The sequence below is a fragment of the Bos indicus x Bos taurus genome, chromosome 11, assembly GCF_003369695.1.
Source record: "Bos indicus x Bos taurus breed Angus x Brahman F1 hybrid chromosome 11, Bos_hybrid_MaternalHap_v2.0, whole genome shotgun sequence".
NCBI lineage: Eukaryota > Metazoa > Chordata > Mammalia > Artiodactyla > Bovidae > Bos > Bos indicus x Bos taurus.
The window spans coordinates 9,158,334-9,176,964 of record NC_040086.1 but is presented as its reverse complement, the minus strand read 5'-3'; the positions used below and the strand labels follow the sequence as shown (position 1 = coordinate 9,176,964).

The 18,631-nt window shown below is 49.8% G+C and overlaps 1 protein-coding gene across 1 annotated transcript in view; it reads left to right on the top strand.

Moving 5' to 3' along the window:
• Nucleotides 1-226: 226 nt before the first annotated feature.
• TGFBRAP1 (transforming growth factor beta receptor associated protein 1) overlaps nucleotides 227-18,631 on the top strand; it is a 33,789-nt gene continuing 15,384 nt past the window's right edge. Inside the window, exons 1-4 of the mRNA XM_027554784.1 lie at nucleotides 227-307; nucleotides 6,877-7,577; nucleotides 10,389-10,583; nucleotides 13,004-13,158. Coding sequence (XP_027410585.1) covers nucleotides 6,890-7,577; nucleotides 10,389-10,583; nucleotides 13,004-13,158 — 1,038 coding nt within the window. The 5' untranslated portion in view covers nucleotides 227-307; nucleotides 6,877-6,889. The remainder of the gene's footprint in view (nucleotides 308-6,876; nucleotides 7,578-10,388; nucleotides 10,584-13,003; nucleotides 13,159-18,631) is intronic.

Sequence of the window (18,631 nt, the reverse complement as noted above, 5' to 3'; positions counted from 1 at the left end):
AGCTCGTGCGCCGCGGAGATCTGCGCGTCTCCCCGCCCACCGCCCCCGCGAGCCCCGAGGCAGGCGCTCCGGGCCCCCCAAACCCCGGGCATCCGAGGCCGGAGGGGCGCCCCCTCCCGCGGCCCGGCCCAGGGCGGGGTCTGCAGCCGACGCGGGGCGCAGGCCGGACGGGGACCGGCGCTCCCGCCCCGGCCACCCACGTGACGGGAAGCGGCGGGGCCGGGCCGGAGCCGAAGCCGGGGCCGGAGCCGGGGCTCAGGAGCGCGCGGCCCGGGGCGCGAGGCCCGGAGCGGCCGGAGCGCGGCCGGTGAGCGGGCCCAGGGGCGGGGCTGGGGCGGGAAGGGGGTTAGGGGGCGGCGGGTACTAGCAGGTGCGCGCGGGCAGGTGGCGAGGAGGGGACTGCGGCCGAGCTGGGGGTGGGCGCGCGGCGCGGGGACCCGGCGGGTGTGCGGCGTGCGCGTGTTCGGGGCTGGGAAGACCCGAGACCTCGTCCGGGTTTGAGTGAGCTGTTCTGGGGGGAGGAGCCCAGCAGGACGACGCCCCGCGCCCCCTGCCCCTCCACCCGAGCATGCGATCGTTTCGTCGCTGTGGTTGACATTTCCTGGAGCTCCTGGGATTTGAGAGCGCGAATTCCGGGCCACAGTCGGGGCCGACTGTCTGGCCTGAACTGGGAGACCGGGCAGGGGTGTGTGATGGGAGGCGGGGATTCCTCGCCGCCGTTCTGTCCTGGGACGCAGGTGCTATGGAACTTGGCTTCTCCTCTGCCCGCCTTCTGTGTTTTAAGAGGTGGCTTTCAAGACAGAAGCTGCCACCTCTGGTTGCTCGCACCTGCCATCACTCCCGCCAAAGGCTTTTGGTGACCATCAAACCCCCCTCCTAGGCCCTAGCTGGCTGCAGGAAATGGGGTTTCACACAGCTCTTCTTCATGCACATAGGCTGTATTGAGTTCAGGGGTCCCAACCTGTCGGATCAGGGTTCCATCCTTTAGCAAGTGCCCGGGGAGGGCAAGCAGCCGTGGGGACAGTGGTGGCAGGTGGAGACCCAGGGAGAACGTGTGTGGAGGGTCCACCGCGGTGGGAGCCAGCAGCCCGGCCCGGAGCTCACGGCTGGAGAGGGCACCGAGCCCACTGCCCTCCTCTGGCCTCCCTTCTCTGTTGGTCAGCAGGAAACTCCAGCCTTATGGTCAGATAGGAAGGAAGAGCTGGACAGCTGCTTCCTTTTCTTTTTCCTTCCACTTCTGCCAGCCCTGCTGCCTCCGCGGTCACTGAAGCGGCCTGTCTGGTGTATGACCTTCCCAGGCCGGGTTCTTCGCTTAACAGGGACAGAGCCGCTCTGTGGTGGGAGTGGAGGGATGGAGTTGTGGGTTCAAACCCTGACCCTGCCCCTTCTAACTGGGAGCCCTGGGCATTCACTGGACGTTCTGAGTCTCAATTTTCTCAATCAAAACCGGGGAAATATGAGAAAAGATACATGCAACGCATAAAGAGAATGTGCATGTGGCACAGAGCCTGGCACTTAGTAGCTGCTAGATAAATTATGGTTCGTAAACAGAAAGAAGTCACGGGGCCAGAGCTGTCTGGGCTCTGAAGTGGGTGGGCTCGGCTCTGAGTAATTGTTAACCAGGTGAGGGCTCCCTCTGCAGTTAGACCCCTCCTGGACTCTGAACTCCAGAGTGCACATTTTCTGTGCACATTTTACAAAGACCTGGGGGGACAGGTGTGGTGGCCCTCACCTGCAAGTCCGTCCTCTGCCCCTTCTCTTCCACTCGACAGTGAGCCTCAGCCCTCTGGTCCTGGAGGCAGCTTGCCCTCCACTGCAGGCTCCCAGGACACTCCAGCCTCTGCCTAACCCTCCAGGGACAGGGGTTTGCCTGGGGTCCCTTTCTCCTTCAGGCAGATCCAGTAGACAAGTTTTAAAAGCACAGAGATCAGTGTTTAAAAAACGCTAAACTTTCCAGGCCTGATTTGCAGCTAACCTTTCTGTTCTTACACAAAACATTATGGCTATTCCTTCATGCTAAAGGATCATGTGATCCTTTAAGAAAACTCGAGGAAATTTTACTTAATGGGTTAAGCATCTTCATCTTGGCCTGAGCCCAGTTCTCATTAGAAATACATTAAAGTAATCATTTGTGGTGGCCAGGTGTTTGGAGACTACCCAATAATTTGGCCCGTACTTTACAACTCATCTCTTCTGTGGCAAACCTGACTCGTTTTTCTTTATTAAAAAACACTGTACTACTAAATGAAGGCAGAAGAAGCAAGTTAATCTGGGGCTACCCTGAGTGAGCTGAAATGCCTCATGCAGAAGGGCAGGAGGAGTCACTGAGCGTGCTGTGAAATCTTGCAGGTGATTTGAGGTCAGGATCTTGTCTTGATGGTCAGGTAGCTTTGTTGAGTAAATAAACATTCAGGAAAAAGAACATGTAAAAGGGGACAATTGCCTAGCATCCAGAAGGCCCTCAATAATTCTTAACAGCTGTTAGAAAGTCCAGGATTGAGGAAGATGTTACAAAGGCAATGCCCTGGAGACCCAGACCACCCTCCTACCCCCCCACCCCTGCTCCTGGCCCACCTACCCTGCCCTCTCCAGATCCCTACTTCGCTTGTAACTGTTGCTGTTGCTCTTATAGGATCCATAGGATAGGTATATAGACACACACTATGTGCATGTATGTGTATACAGGTGGTGTGTATAAATGGTGTATCTGTGTATGTATACATACACTTGCGTGTGTGCTCAGTTGCTCAGTCCTGTCCGACTCTTGTGTGACCCCATGGACTGTACCCCGCCAGGCTCCTCTGTCCATGGGATTTCCCAGGGAAGAATACTGGAGCGGGTTGCCATTTCCTCCTCCAGGGGATCTTCCCAACCCAGGGATCCAACTCGCATCTCCTGTATTGGCAGGTGGGTTCTTTACCACTGAGTCACCTGGGAAGCCCAACTTTAGGTAGAAGGTCCTTTTTAAAATGCACATAAGAATTCATCTTTAGTGGATTCATAGGAAGAGCCTCCTGTTACAGGGCTGTGATACCCATCAATGGGTCTTTACCTCTAAAGTGATGCCTCTCCGGTGCACACACAGCTGTGTGGGGCTCTAAAGGGTTTGTTTCATTTTAAAGCGTTGGTGTAATTCTTGAGTGTGTGATTCTTTGCAGATACATGGGACGCCACGCCCATCTCAGGGCCGTTCTCATATCATGTGTGCATTGTATGACAGGAGGTGACTGTCCTTTGGTTCAAGAAAAATAATTATTGCTATTATTTTTGGCTGCACCTCTCAGGGGATCTTAGTTCTCTGGCCAGGGATCAAACCCGTGTCCCCTGCGTTGACAGCTCAGGATCTTAACCACTGGACCACCAGGGAAGTCCTCCAAAAAATAAACATTGGCGAGGATCCCATTTCAATCAACGGCACTTTGTCATAGCATTATTTTAGGATATATTTATTTCTGTCTCAGATCAGGAGTCTCTCTCTTTCTATATATATATATATATATATTTTTTTTTTTCCTTTCTGTATAATTTTATTTTTGGCTCTGCTGGGTCTTTGTTGCTGCATGGGCTTTTCTCTAGTGTGGCAAGTGGGGTTCTCATGGTGGAGGCTTCTCTTGTTGTGGAGCTCAGGCTCTAGGGCACACAGGCTTCAGTAGTTGTGGTGCACGGGCTTAGTTGCTCCACGGCATGTGGGATCCTCCCAGACCAGGAATTGAACTCCTATCTCCAGCATTGGCAGGCAGATTCTTTGCCACTGAACCACCAGGGTGACCTTGAGTCTATTAGCCAGTTTCTGCATCTAGATAATCTGTCTACTTCAGACATTGCCTTTATTCTGTTTTTATTCTTTGAGTGGTGACCTTTAATGCAACCTGGCCTTGGTGAGATTTAGTTCAGAGAGAATGCAGAGGGAAGCCAGGCCCGGAGTAACACAGCATGCAGCTCCAGCTGGCTGTGGATAGAAATGGAGGCATTTGTGTGGCTGGGGTAGCAGAGGCTGAGCAGAGGTTGGGAAGTAAAAGGCTGGGGCCCTGAAAGGTGCCCACACTGCCCCTTGCAGGGCTTCTGACTCTGCTGGACTGTTCCCCATCTTCCAGTAACCCGGGATGTATGGAAATATTCAGACTTTGTAAATACAGATTCAGATAAACTAAGCTCTGGATTTAGATGAACTAAGAAATGACAAGTTAATCATTGACATGGGTTGTAAATGTTTCCGTGAAGTGAGATTGTAAACAAGGAACATGCATTTTATGATTCCTGCCAGGCTTATTAAGGGCTTCCCCAGTGGTTCAGCAGTAAAGAACCCTCCTGCAATGCAGTTGACGAAGGTTTGATCCCTGGGTGGGGAAGATCCCCTGGAGAAGGGAATAGCAACTCACCGCACTACTCTTGCCTGGGAAATCCCATGAACAGAGGAGCCTGGTAGGCTACAGTTCATGGGGTTGCAAAGACACGACTGAGCATGCGTGCACACCAAGCTTATTTAACCGAGGCTCTGTATCTATTATGTTTCCAGGGTAAGCTGGTTTGGGGAAATGAGTATATTTTTTATAAATATTTTTAAATTAATATTTTATATATTGAAAAGAACATTTACAATTCACATGAGATGTAGAGAGTAGCAATAAAAGCAACTCGGCACAGGGAAACAGACATGACTAATACCTTTGAGATCAGCTTCTGCCCACTCACATCCTATCCCCCTTGGGTTTCTGTTCTTTATTCCCTTACTTTTCTTTATGATCTCACTATGTAGGGCTGCAACTCTAAATAGTACATTAGTTGGGACTTCCATGTTTCTGCATCTTACAAGGCCTGAAGTATCAGGCCGAATATAGCATCCACAGCTCCCCTTTCCAGGGAGGTTTACCGAGTCATGGGTGGGCTGCAGTGCATCCCCTCACTGCTGTGTGGTGCTCCATCCATCTATTGTGGCATTTCCATTTCCCCCCAGTTGCAAACAGGACTGCTGCTAGCTTCCTTGCTCATGTCCTGCTGAACATCAGTGAAGCCAAAAGGAGAATCCCTGGCTCCCCAGTTGCCAAGGGCTTCCTTCGTCGCCCACATGGTCTGGCCAGCCCAGAAGCCTCCACCAGCAACAGGGGCATGCCCATGGATCTGGATTCTGGCAAACCCCCAGCATCATCAGACTTGGGAGGTGTTGTCCATTTGATGGGTATGAGATGAAGTCTGCTTGTAGCTACAGTTTGCAATTACAGGTGGTTCTGCAGATTGATCTCTCCCCCATGGCTGTTGACCATCATGTTTTCTCTTCTGAATGTGAGCCCTTTGTCTGAGATGGCTATCACAGATTTTTCTCCCAGTCTGGGCCTTGCCTATTCATTTCCCTAGTGATGTCTTTCAGTGGACACACTTTTTAAATTTCTATAAAATCCTGTTTACCAGCTTTTTCTCTTTTATGGTTAGTGCTTTTCGTAACCTAAAAAATCTTTATGTACCCCAAGATCCCAAAGATGTTCTCCTATCTTTTCTTCTAGAAGATTTGTAGTTTTAACTTTTGTTTTTAAAATAACTTGATGCATCTCAAATTAATTTTTATATTAGGAGATGATATGAGGTAGGGATAACCGAGGTTAATTGGAAGATCCCCTGGAGAAGGGAATGACTACCCACCCCAGTATTCTTACCTGGAGAATTCCATGAACAGGGGAGCCTATCGGGCTACAGTATATTGGGTCGCAGAGTCAAACCCGACTGAGCTGCTAACGCTTTGACTTTTCACTTTCAATGTTAACCACATGTTCCAGCAGCCATTGATTGAAATGATTTTATTTTTCCCCACTGAATTGCACTGGTGCCTTTGTTTCTGCTGCTTCTAATTTGTGAAACCAGAGTCCTTTCCAGAGGAAGAAGTAAGAAGCCCAGGCTTCCCACACTGTTTGGGACAGTGTGTCTTCCAATGGGAGTAATCTATTAACTGACCTTCTCACAAATTTGCTAAGTACCTCAACCCTCCACCTACAAGCCCTGGAGATTCGAGGCACATCTTTACCGCTCCACACCAACAGATTGATTCTGGGAGCCAAACATGGTACTGGGACAATGCGTACCCCTCAGTGAGAACAATGCGAGGGAACTGGAGGTTTGGTCCCTGCTTCTGACTCCTGTGAGATCCAAGGGGCAGGAGTGAACCCCACCATGGAGCTGTGCCCCACCATTCACTTAGACATCCAGTCAGGTGGCTGGTGGGGTTTGGGGGCACATCTGTGGTGATCATTTTTGTCTTTTTCCAAAATGTTTGTCTTGTGTTGTCTGTGGGTGAGTAGACATGCTCTTCTTCTACCCAGAGGTTTGTTTCTGAAGAACAATGTAGGGAGACTCCGTATATAATAAATCTCAGTTCTGTTGAGAGTTGAATATCCGTTGGAAGGACTCCTGCTGAAGCTCCAATCCTTTGGCCACCTGATGTGAAGAACCGACTCATTGGGAAAGACCCTGATGCTGGGAAAGATTAAAGGCAACAGAAGAGGGCAGCAGAGGATGAGATAGTTAGAAAGCATCACCGACTCAATGAACATGAGATTGAGCAAACTCAGAGAGAGAGTGGAGGACAGGGGAGCCTGGCATGCTGCAGTCCTTGGGTTCAAAGAGAGTCAGACTTGACTTAGCGGCTGAGTGACTGTTGAAGAGAGTTGGCAGTTACTTACAAGCACATGTGTGCTCTCCTGCCAGGTCTCTGTTTGCCTGTGGGAGAAGGCCAAGTCAGAAGTCTTTCTTTCAGTATTTTTCACAAGTGTCAAATGATTTCCTTTCTCTGAAGTTACAACTGGGAATTGACGTTTTATTTGTCATGCCCGGAAATGGTTCTATCCGTCCCTCGTTCCTCTAACCTCCCTTTCCTTTCCTGTCCCTCAGAGCCGCCGCCAACATGATGAGCACCAAGGCCTTCACCCTGGTCCCCGCCATTGAGCGGGAGCAGCTGCTGAGTGACCGGGACCGGGGGTTGCTGGAGTGTGTGGAGTGCTGCGGCCGGAACCTCTACGTGGGCACCAGTGACTGCTTCGTGTACCACTTCCTGCTGGAGGAGAAGACCTTGCCCGGCGGGTCAGCCACGTTCACGGCCACCAGGCAGCTGCACAGACACCTGGGTTTCAAGAAGGCAGTGAGCGAGCTGCGGGCCGCGTCGGCCCTCAGCCGGCTGCTGGTGCTGTGCGACGGCTGCATCAGCCTGGTCCACATGCTAAGCCTGGAGCCCGTGCCCTCAGGCGCCCGCATCAAGGGGGCTACTGCCTTCGCCTTGAATGAGAACCCGGTGAGCGGGGACCCCTTCTGCGTGGAGGTGTGCATCATCTCAGTCAAGCGCAGGACCATCCAGGTCTTCCTGGTGTACGAGGACCGCGTGCAGATTGTCAGGGAGGTGTCCACACCGGAGCAGCCGCTGGCCGTGGCCGTGGACGGCCACTTCCTGTGCCTGGCCCTCACCACCCAGTACATCATCCTCAACTACAGCACAGGCGCCGCCCAGGACCTGTTCCCGTTCTGCAGCGAAGAGAGGCGGCCCATCGTCAAGAGGATCGGGAGACAGGAGTTCCTTCTGGCGGGCCCTGGGGGACTGGGTGAGCAGGGCGCCCAGGCGCCTCCACTAACCTTGCCACTGCCCAGTCTCTCCACCTTCTGTCCTTGCTTTCATGCTGAGGTTGGAGAGGGAGGTTGTGGTTGCGAAAAGCAGACACTTGTGGACTATGTTTGGTGACATTGAGGCAACAGGCAAACAACCGCACGCCCAGTGTCTGCTCAGTTTTCATTCGACTGTTTTGTGAGTGTGGGTTTCATGGCACAAAAATAGGCCAGTCATAGCATCACCTATTTTCTGCTAAAGTAGAGCCTGAGGAACTTCCCAAGTGGCTCAGTGGTGAAGAACCTGCCTGTCAATACAGGAGCCCCAGGAGATGCAGGTTTGATCCCTGGGTCGGGAAGATTCTGGAGAAGGAAATGGCAACCTGCTCCAGTATCCTTGCCTGGGAGATCCCAGGGACAGAGGAGCCTGGCGGGCTGCAGTCCTTGGGGTCGCAAAGAATCGGACACGACTGAGCACAGTACAAAGTAGAGCCTGAAGATGGCTCCAGAGAGAATTCCTGTAAGGGGATAAGTGCAAAAATAAGAATCTGTAAGACTTCCTTATAGGATTTTCTTCTGTGTATGGGTTTCCACCTGGTCTGTGTTTATTCTCCATTCTAAAAAGGAGTTGGGGGAGCTCACTTCTAGATATTTTGAAGTGTGGAGGCTCCAAGGTCATGGCCCTGATTTTCTCTTATTGACTGCAGCTTCATGCTACCAAAAAGCATCTAGTTTAGTTGCTAGCTTCTTGGAAGGGCTTTCCTTGTGTCCTGTGGTCTTTCTATTCTCAGCATCACCTCCTGAGAATCATAGCTGGCCGCGTCATTTTCGGTCATAGGCGTGGATGACACACAGTGTCAGGCAGAGCTTTGTTTCCTGCAAGGTGGGAATTAGGACGATAGGTTTTCCAAATCAACTGTGTTTTGTTTGCTTGTCTGTATATATCCCCACACCTGATTCAGGAGTCAAAAAAGTCAGACACGACTTAAGGACTGAACAGCAGCAGCAGTTAGCGCTTTAAGTACAAAGTAGATAAACCGTCAGTGAATATGGATGTTATCATTGACAAACACTCAACAGCAGACTGTCTTGAATTGCAGAGTTAGTTGTACCCCTGTATCAGAGAAAACATGGAACCAGAATTACACCTGAACTCTAAGTGGTGGCAGGAGGAGCAGGGCGAGAGTTCCGTATGGGACATCTTGTCGAGTGGCCCACATACAGTAGGTGCTCAATAAGTATCTGAACGAATGCGTTCAGTGTGGAGAGAATGTCTAGGGAAAAGCTGGTTCGGAGAAGGCAATGGCACCCCACTCCAGTACTCTTGCCTGGAAAATCCCATGGATGGAAGAGCCTGGTGGGCTGCAGTCCATGGGGTCGCTGAGAGTCAGACATGACTGAGCAACTTTACTTTCACTTTTCACTTTCATGCATTGGAGAAGGAAATGGCAACCCACTCCAGTGTTCTTGTCTGGAGAATCCCAGGGATGGGGGAGCCTGGTGGGCTGCTGTCTGTGGGGTCACACAGAGTCGGACACGACTGAAGTGACTTAGCAGTAGCAGAGACACAAACCCATGGGAGGACTGGATGTGGCAGAAAGCTTGTGAAGCTTCTTAAATTGTGCGGAATTCTCTCTTCCCCACGTGTGAGGACACGAGCAGCGTACACCTTCATGTGGGTGCGTGTACACTATTTTTGGTTTGTTTTTTTATTTTGTTTTTGTTTATTTATATGGCTGTGCTGGGTTTTCATTGCTGCAAGGGCCTCTCTCTAGTTGCAGTGAGCAGGGGCGTCTCTTTAATTGTGGTTCGCGGGCTTCTCACTGCGGTGGCTTCTCTTGTTGCAGAACACGTGCTCTAGGGCGTGTGGGTTTCCGTAGTTAGAGCATTTGAGCTTAGTTGCTCCAAGGCATGTAGGATCTTCCTGGATTGGGGATGAAACCCTGTCTCTTGCATTGGCAGGTGGATTTTTTACCACTTGAGTCACCAGGGAAGACCCATGTGCACATTTTTTAACCTTATGTTTAATTTAGTTCAGCTCAGTCACTCAATTGTGTCTGACTCTTTGCGACTTCTAGGTATCTCCATGGACTGCAGCACACCAGGCTTCCCTGTCCATCACCAACTCCTGGAGCTCGCTCAGACTCATGTCCATAGAGTCGGTGATGCCATCCAAACATCTCATCCCCTGTCTTCCCCTTCTCCTCCTGCCTTCAATCTTTCCCAGCATCAGGGTCTTTTCAAATGAGTCAGTTCTTCACATTAGGTGGCCGAAATATTGGAGCTTCAGCTTCAGCATCAGTCCTTCCAATGAATATTCATGACTGATTTCCTTTAGAATTGACTGGTTGGATCTCCTTGCATTCCAAGGGACTCTCAAGAGTCTTCTTCAATACCACAGTTCAAAAGCATCAATTCTTCAGCGCTCAGCTTCCTTTATGGTCCAACTCTCACATCCATACATGACTACTGGAAAAACCTTAGCTTTGAGTAGACGGAACTTGTTGACAAAGTAATGTCTCTGCTTTTTAATATGCTGTCTAGGTTGCTCATAGCTTCTCTTCCAAGGAACAAGCATCTTTTAATTCTATGTTTAATTAGAAGGAGGTATAAGGTGGACATTCTGGGGAGAGAGATTCCCTTCATTAGAACAGATACAAGGGTCTTCTGTCCACGCAGGCTGGTATATCATCTCTCCCATCCTGAAATGTGATGAAGGGGACAGGTATTCCACGTCCAGACACCTCTGCAGAAAACAGGCAAGCAAACCACAGCTCTCTGAAGCCCCCCGACGCTTCCTGTTTTCCCAGGTATGTTCGCCACGGTGGCTGGGATCTCTCAGCGTGCACCTGTTCGCTGGTCAGAGAATGTGATCGGAGCGGCCGTCTGCTTCCCGTATGTCGTTGCCCTGGACGACGAGTTCATCACCGTGCACAGCATGCTGGATCAGCAGCAAAAGCAGACCCTGCCCTTCAAGGAAGGCCACATCCTCCAGGATTTTGAAGGTACGAGTTTCCACCGAATCTTTAGGTCTTTTGTGGTGCTATTTCTTCACTAAATGCTATTAAGGAACCACTGGGAACATGGCCTCTTGCTGAACACAGAAATTCCATGGGCGATGGTGATCCAGTCTTTGAGCTTCAGGGGCATGGAGATTAAAGGGAAAGAGGCATTTAAAAAACAGCTACAGCATTTGAGAGCTTGACAGCAACAAATAAGGCCAGCTAGGAGAACAGAGTAGGAAGTATTTCCTAACCATACCAGGGAGGGCTTCCTGCAGGAGGTGGCATTTGAGCCAAACTTTTGAGGATGAGCTGGAGTCCGCCAAGCACGTATGGTATGAAGGAACCTTTAGGCAGAGAGAAAGGCACATGTGAGTCTGCACAGGAGGGAAGCCCAGGTCCCGGACTGTGTAGGTCATTCAGCATGACTGTGGTGCCCAGTATGTGAGAAGGGCAAGCAGGGGATGAGGCCTCAGCAGATCAGGGCAACCAGGGAGCGAACCACATGAGGGATCTATTGTGGCTCAGTGGTAAAGAAACCGCCTGCCAAGCAGGAGATGTGGCTTCCATCCCTGGGTCTGGAAGATCCCCTGGAGAAGGAAATGGCAACCCACTCCAGTGTTCTTGCCTGGGAAAGCCCATAGACAGAGGAGCCCAGTGGGCTCTAGTCCACAGGGTCTCAGAAGAGTCAGACACGACTTAGCAACTAAACCACAAGAACAACAATTTCATTGTGAGCATCTTCACATGTACTGAAAAGTTGAAAGAGAAGCAAAGTGATTGCCCATCCCCTGTTCACCTGGATTTGGTACTGGTTCACTTTCAGCTGAGCTGTCTGGAAGTGTGTAGAAGAGATCGTGATACTGAATCCAGAGCCGTGCAGCAGGCATTTTCCCACATAACCCCAGAGCCCTTTCCACACCTCAGAAATGCGCTCTCAGCCCTGCCCCTGGTCAGATTTCCTGGCTTCCTAAGAACACTGCTTGTGAGGTTGCCTTGAAGCCAGGAGCTTATGTCTATCTGTGCAGTCATTGCCTTTGCCCCCAGGGCTCCCCGGACACTGCCCTTCCTGTGTTAGGTGCTAGGAACACAGCCTGCTGAGACTTGTCATCCCACGTGAGCGTGTCAGCGTTCAGCTTGGGCTCCAACACGCACACGCACGGGAGAGGTTATTCACAACAATGTTATATCCTCCGTGGGCTGAGGGTGGAGGCCGCCCCGGGGGTCACCGGCACAGGGAGGCTGGTGACATTCTACCCCAGGCGGGAACGTGGGAAGCCTCCTGGAAGGAGGACCCAACGCGGAGCAGGGGCTGAATCTCCCAAGTGTGGGGGGATGATGCTGGGTGGCATGGAGACAGAGGACGCAGACAAGACCGCCAGGCAGGGAGCCGAGGAAGGGAGGTGCGGGGGCATCCGGCGGGAGAGACCAGGTGGTGGGCCTGGGCTGAAGGTGATAGATCCCAAGGAGTGGGGAGCAGAGGGAGCAGGAAGGTGTGGCTGACCCTGAACAACCTTCAGACAGAAAGACAAGGCCATTCCACTGCTTCCTGGGAACAGGCATTAATTTAGTGGAAACGCACCTCCAGAGAGAGCAGAACTCGCTCTCAGTGCTTGGCAGGAGGAGTTCTCTTGGGCGCAGGTCTGACTCTCCTTTGGATTGTGCAGGACCTCATGGTGCCGAGGGTCAGGGTCTCTCATGGGATGGAGACCATAACCCTGGGACTCGGTGATCTTGACCATAGAGGGCAAGTGTGAGATGTTAGCTTATGGTTCAGAATGTCACCTTGTAATCTTAGTTTCTTGTAAACTGACTAACCTGGAGAGAAAAGAATTTTGAACGGCTTTATTTGAAAAAGTGAAAGTGTTAGTTGCTCAGTCATGTCCAGCACTTTTGTGATCCATGGACTGTAGCCCCCCAGGCTCCTCTCTCCATGGCATTTGCCAGGCAGGAGCACTGGCATGGGTGCCATGACTTCCTCCAGGGGATCTTCCAGACCGAGGGATCAAACCCAGGTCTCCCGCTTTGCACACAGATTCTTTTCCATCTGAGCCACCAGGGAAGCCCCAGCCTTATATGAGGAGTAGCATAATTCTTATTGCTCATTTTCTGTGACGGAGCTCTACAGACTCATTTGGATCTATTCAACTGGCTTTAAATTTATCAGCATCATAGAAGAAAAAAAGGCAAAGCATCTTTATGTCTTATACTTCAAAAATGTAGTGTTAAGAGTTTGCCTTTTTCTTATGATGGAAAGAAGATAAGAGAAGCGTTAATTTCTGATTGCCGTGGCGATTCTGTGTTGGGAGAACTGTGATGACATTGTTCAGAGTCAGCTATCGCTCCTGTGTGGGGTGAAAGCGGGGTGTTTTCTTGCCAGCACAGTGTCCGTTTCCTCTCCAACCTGTTCCATTTCTTCCCAGGAAGAGTGATCGTTGCCACGAGTAAAGGTGTTTACATCTTGGTTCCGCTACCTCTGGAAAAACAAATACAGGACCTGTTAGCCAGCCACCGAGTGGAGGAGGCTCTAGTTCTAGCGAAAGGCGCTCGGAGGAACATCCCAAAGGAAAAATTTCAGGTTTGTAGTCAGCTAGCCATGTGGAAGCGTGCCTCCAAGCTGCTGATTAGAAAATGTTCGGATCTAAGGGCGCCGGGCCCTGCAGACCACTTTGTGTCTGTCACTCAAATTCTCTGTGCGTCCACGTTGTACAGATAAGGATGCAGGCTGCGGGAGCGGGTCGCGATGCCGGCAGAGGCCAAGCCAGGATCTGAGCCTCTGACATGATCCCCATGCTTAATACACCACATTGCATTTCCAATCGCGTTCCTCCAGAGTAGACTACGGGCACTGTGATTAGAAGTCAAGAGATCCCCAGCGTAATTGGTTTCCCAATGTAGAATTTGTATTTGTTGGGATGGGGTTTAATTTTTTAAGTTTCTACTATCTGTAGGAAAAGCTTTGTGAACCATACTCATAAATCGTCTAATATTGCCGGAATCCATCTAATTAATTTCCTTAGGAGAAAGCTTGTAATGCACTTAAGAAATGCTAGCTTTAATATCGTTGGTATGATCAATATAGTTGATGAAACAATCATGAATTATTCTCACATCTGATGAAATCAGGTTTTCTAAAATTTGCTTCTTGATTGGTTGCAAGGTGAGTTCAGGTCACACTATGTATTTGAGAATGATGACGACTGAGCGACTTCACTTTCACTTTTTACTTTCATGCATTGGAGAAGGAAATGGCAACCCACTCCAGTGTTCTTGCCTGGAGAATCCCAGGGACGGGGGAGCCTGGTGGGCTGCCGTCTATGGGGTCACACAGAGTCGGACACGACTGAAGTGACTCAGCAGCAAAGTGTAATATCAGTGCATGCACGCTTCTTACAAACATCTAAGTCACTCATGAAAGATTCTCATGAAGTCAGAGTGATCCCCCTCTTGTTACCTGCTGGCCAGATTTTCAGGACGATATGGTTTGTGGGATGAAGCTGTGCTTTCTGGCCTCCGTGGCTTTTTGCAGCAGAAGGTAGACTAAAGGTGGAAAAAGTCAGGACCTGTCATTTATGGTCACAGGATAAATATTGATAAACTTTTCATCTTTATTCCTTATTTTAAAAAGTTTTATTTAAGTATAATTGATTTACAGTGTTGTGTTAATTACTGTTGTACAGCAGAGTGACTCAGTTATAAATATATATACATTCTTATTCATATTCTTTTCCATTATTGTTATTGCAGGATTTTGACTGTAGTTCCCAGGTTGCGCTAATGGTAAAGAACCTGCCTGTCAATGCAGAAGACCGAAGAGGTGTGGGTTCGATCCCTGGGTCTGGAAGATCCCCTGGAGAAGGAAATGGCAACCCACTCCAGTATTCTTGCCTAGAGAATCCCACGGACAGAGAGAGGAGCCTGGTGGGCTACAGTCCATGGGGTCGCAAAGGCCTGGACATGACTGAGTGATTTAGCACACATGCACCCTGTGCTGTGCAGTAGGACCTTGTTTATCTATCCTGTATGCTGGCGTCTGCTAATCCCAGGCCTCCCCTCACCCCAGCCCTATTCCCTGTGTTTTTCAAGTGAGATGATCTGTGAACTTTCAGCAGGGGGCAGCAAAGCACAGAGAAGGAAGCTGTCAGTTCAGGGCGTGTTTCCGAGCTGAGAGCACCTGTTTCTGCCTAGTGCATCACATCCTGGTGGGAAGGCCAGTGGGGTCTGGCAGCCTCTGCTCTCAGCTCCTCTCCCCCTGGGAGTGGCCTCAGGGGGACGGGCACATATCGGGATCCCCTCTTGGACACACCCAGGGACATACCTCAAATGTGTCTTAAAGAGGCTTTTTCTTAAAGAGGCTTCCTGTGTTGAATTTTTGCCTCCCCCTTGTTTTCCCACGAGCACCCGAACAGTGGGCACTGGCTAGTGTTGGCCCTTATCCTGCCCTCCTGTGTGATGTCCCTGTTGGGGTCTGTCCATCTGGCACACCCCTGTCTCCCCCCACCCCCTGTTGTTTTAGACTCCTATTTGGGCCCAGATATGCAGCCTCAATGACCTTGAACTTGGCCCTGGTTCTCGTGCCTGCATGACCACAGGGAGCCCTCCTCCCTTTTTGCTGGAATTGTGTTCACAGCCCCCTCCTCCATGTCTGCAACCCATCCTCCACGCCACCGCCGAAGGAGCTTTCTGACGTGTCCACACCCCTGCTGTAGGTCCTACAGCAGGCACCTCCTGGCCAGAGTCAGGTCCACACCAGGCGGCCTTGGTGGCTGGGCCCTGCCCCATCCCCAGCCTCTGCTACTGCCTCTGCCCCCGTGTGACCAGGCCTGAGCCACCAGCCACCTGCCACCTGTGTGCTGGGCAGGCACTCCAGAAGCACGCTGAGAACAGGTCAGAAATAAGCAGCGTCACCGACCAAAGACGGGGGTGCTGGGTAAGACGGCTGCCTCTGGGCGTCCTGGGGAGTCTGGGCTGGCCTCCGCCCCTGCGCCATTGCTTTCTTCCCTTGTTGTTTGTGCTGTTTTTTGTCAGTGGAGAAAACATCCATCATCCACCAAATACAGGGTTTTTGGTTTTTTAGATTTTTTTTTTTTAATGTGGGCCATTTTAAAAATCTTTATTGAATTTGTTACAGTATTGTTTCTGATTTTTGATTTGGTTTTTTGCCTGCAAAGCTTGTGGGATCTTAGTTCCCCAACCAAGGATCAAACCCACACCCCTTGGCTTGGAAGGCAGTCTTAACCACTGGACCACCAGGGAAGTCCCCTAAAATACAGTTTCTATACTGTGCTTACATATGTCTCTTCTCTGAATCTGCCCCATCCTCCAGGCAGCACTGACTCCTCTGAGCTCCCACGGTTATCCCTGTTAACCTATAACACACGGCCATTTACTCCCCAGCTCCAGCTCGCTCCTCCCCCAGTCCTGGGCAGACACTCGCCTCCATTTCCCTTGGCCCCTGCTCACGCCTGGGGCTGAACAACAAGGAATGAGTGATGGTTGATTCAGAGCTTTGAACTGGTCTTCAAACAGCTAGGCTCTGTGGATCGGGGAGCAGAAGAGTTTTGGTTTAAAATAGAAGTATGAGAGGAAAAGAAGACAGTCCTGACAAAAAGGTTCAGAGATAATGTCTCATTCATATTAATGTGTTTTTAAGGGTTGACTGTGACTCTTACAAGGATTAGGGATGTTAGTTATTTTAACTTTAGGAGGCTTGCAACCAAATGCTAGACCCTGGGCTCAGGAAAACCAGAAAGTGGCGAGGGAGAGAGACCAGAAGTTGAGGGGACTGGCTTTTCACAGTTCGCCTTTCTCTCCATTAAAGCGAGTGTTGGTTTTGCTTCACTGAGTTCTGAACTAGGGAGGGATTTAAGGAGAAGTTTAACTGTGGGACTCGGATTAAAGGAATATTCCTTCCAGAGATCCAAAAGGTGAGAAGGCTTAGATCTTTAAGAAGCCAAGCTTAAATTATATTAAGGTTTGGGATGCTGTAAAGACAGAGGCAGTGAGCGGATATTTACAGACGTAGGTGTGTGTCTTACGGAAAGCTTGCTTGATGTGTATCACGTAGTATGGATAGTGTCATATTTAAGCTTGGGCTTTGATACCTGTTCTTTTTTTTTTTTTTTCCCATTTCATCTAAAATTATTTCACTGTGTGTCTTCAAAAGACAAGAAAGCCCCCCTTTGAAACATACGTGTCACATACACCTCCGAAATAAACACTGATTCCTTCCTAGGCTGGGGTGTCCCATCTGCCTGAGTGTCCCCAGTTGTCCTGTAAATGTTTGCATCTTGCATCCTTTTAATCCTGGAGGGAAATCCTGCTAGGGCTGCACCAAAAGATTTCTCTGTTTCAGAGTCATGGGGCACAGTTCTCTGAGCTGGTCTGCCACCTACTCTTTCCTGTAGATACTTCAGTTCAGTTCAGTCGCTCAGTTGTGTCTGACTCTTTGCGGCCCCATGAATCGCAGCACGCCAGGCCTCTCTGTCCATCACCAATTCCCGGAGTTCACTCAGACTCATGTCCATCAAGTCAGTGATGCCATCCAGCCATCTCATCCTCTGTCGTCCCCTTCTCCTCCTGCCCCCAATCCCTCCCAGCATCAGAGTCTTTTCCAATGAGTCATCTCTTCACATGAGGTGGCCAAAGTACTGGAGTTTCAACTTTAGCATCATTCCTTCCAAAGAAATCCCAGGGCTGATCTCCTTCAGAATGGACTGGTTGGATCTCCTTGCAGTCCAAGGGACTCTCAAGAGTCTTCTCCAACACCACAGTTCAAAAGCATCGATTCTTTGGCGCTCAGCCTTCTTCACAGTCCAACTCTCACATCCATACATGACCACTGGAAAAACCATAGCCTTGACTAGACGGACCTTTGTTGGCAAAGTAATGTCTCTGCTTTTGAATATGCTGTCTAGGTTGGTCATAACTTTCCTTCCAAGGAGTAAGCATCTTTTAATTTCATGGCGGCAGTCACCATCTGCGGTGATTTTGGAGCCCAAAAAAATAAAGTCTGACAGTTTCCACTGTTTCCCCATCTATTTCCCATGAAGTGATGGGACCAGATGCCATGATCTTCGTTTTCTGAATGTTGAGCTTTAAGCCAACTTTTCCACTCTCCTCTTTCACTTTCATCAAGAGGCTTTTTAGTTCCTCTTCACTTTCTGCCATAAGGGTGGTGTCATCTGCATATCGGAGGTTATTGATATTTCTCCCAGCAATCTTGATTCCAGCTTGCGCTTCTTCCAGCCCAGCATTTCTCATGATGTACTCTGCATATAAGTTAAATAAGCAGGGTGACAATATACAGCCTTGATGTACTCCTTTTCCTATTTGGAACCAGTCTGTTGTTCCATGTCCAGTTCTACCTGTTGCTTCCTGACCTGCTTACAGGTTTCTCAAGAGGCAGGTCTGGTGGTCAGGTATTCCCATCTCTTTCAGAATTTTCCACAGTTTATTGTGATTCACACAATCAAAGGCTTTGGCATAGTCAATAAAGCAGAAATAGATGTTTCTCTTGCTTTTTCGATGATCCAGTGGATGTTGGCAATTTGATCTCTTGTTCCTCTGCCTTTTCTAAAACCAGCTTGAACATCTGGAAGTTCACGGTTCACATAGCGTTAAAGCCTGACTTGGAGAATTTTGAGCATTACTTTACTAGCGTATGAGATGAGTGCAATTGTGTGGTAGTTTGAGCATTCTTTGGCACTGCCTTTCTTTGGGATTGGAATGAAAACTTTTTCAGAGTTTTTTCAGAGATCTTTTCCAGTCCTGTGGCCACTGCTGAGTTTTCCAAATTTGCTGGCATATTGAGCACTTTCACAGCATCATCTTTCAAGATTTGAAATAGCTCAACTGGAATTCTATCACCTCCACTAGCTTTGTTCGTAGTGATGCTTTCTAAGGCCCACTTGACTTCACATTCCAGAATGTCTGGCTCTAAGTGAGTGATCACACCATCGTGATTATTTTGGTTGTGAAGATCTTTTTTGTACAGTTCTTCTGTGTATTCTTACCACCTCTTCTTAATATCTTCTGCTTCTGTTAGGTCC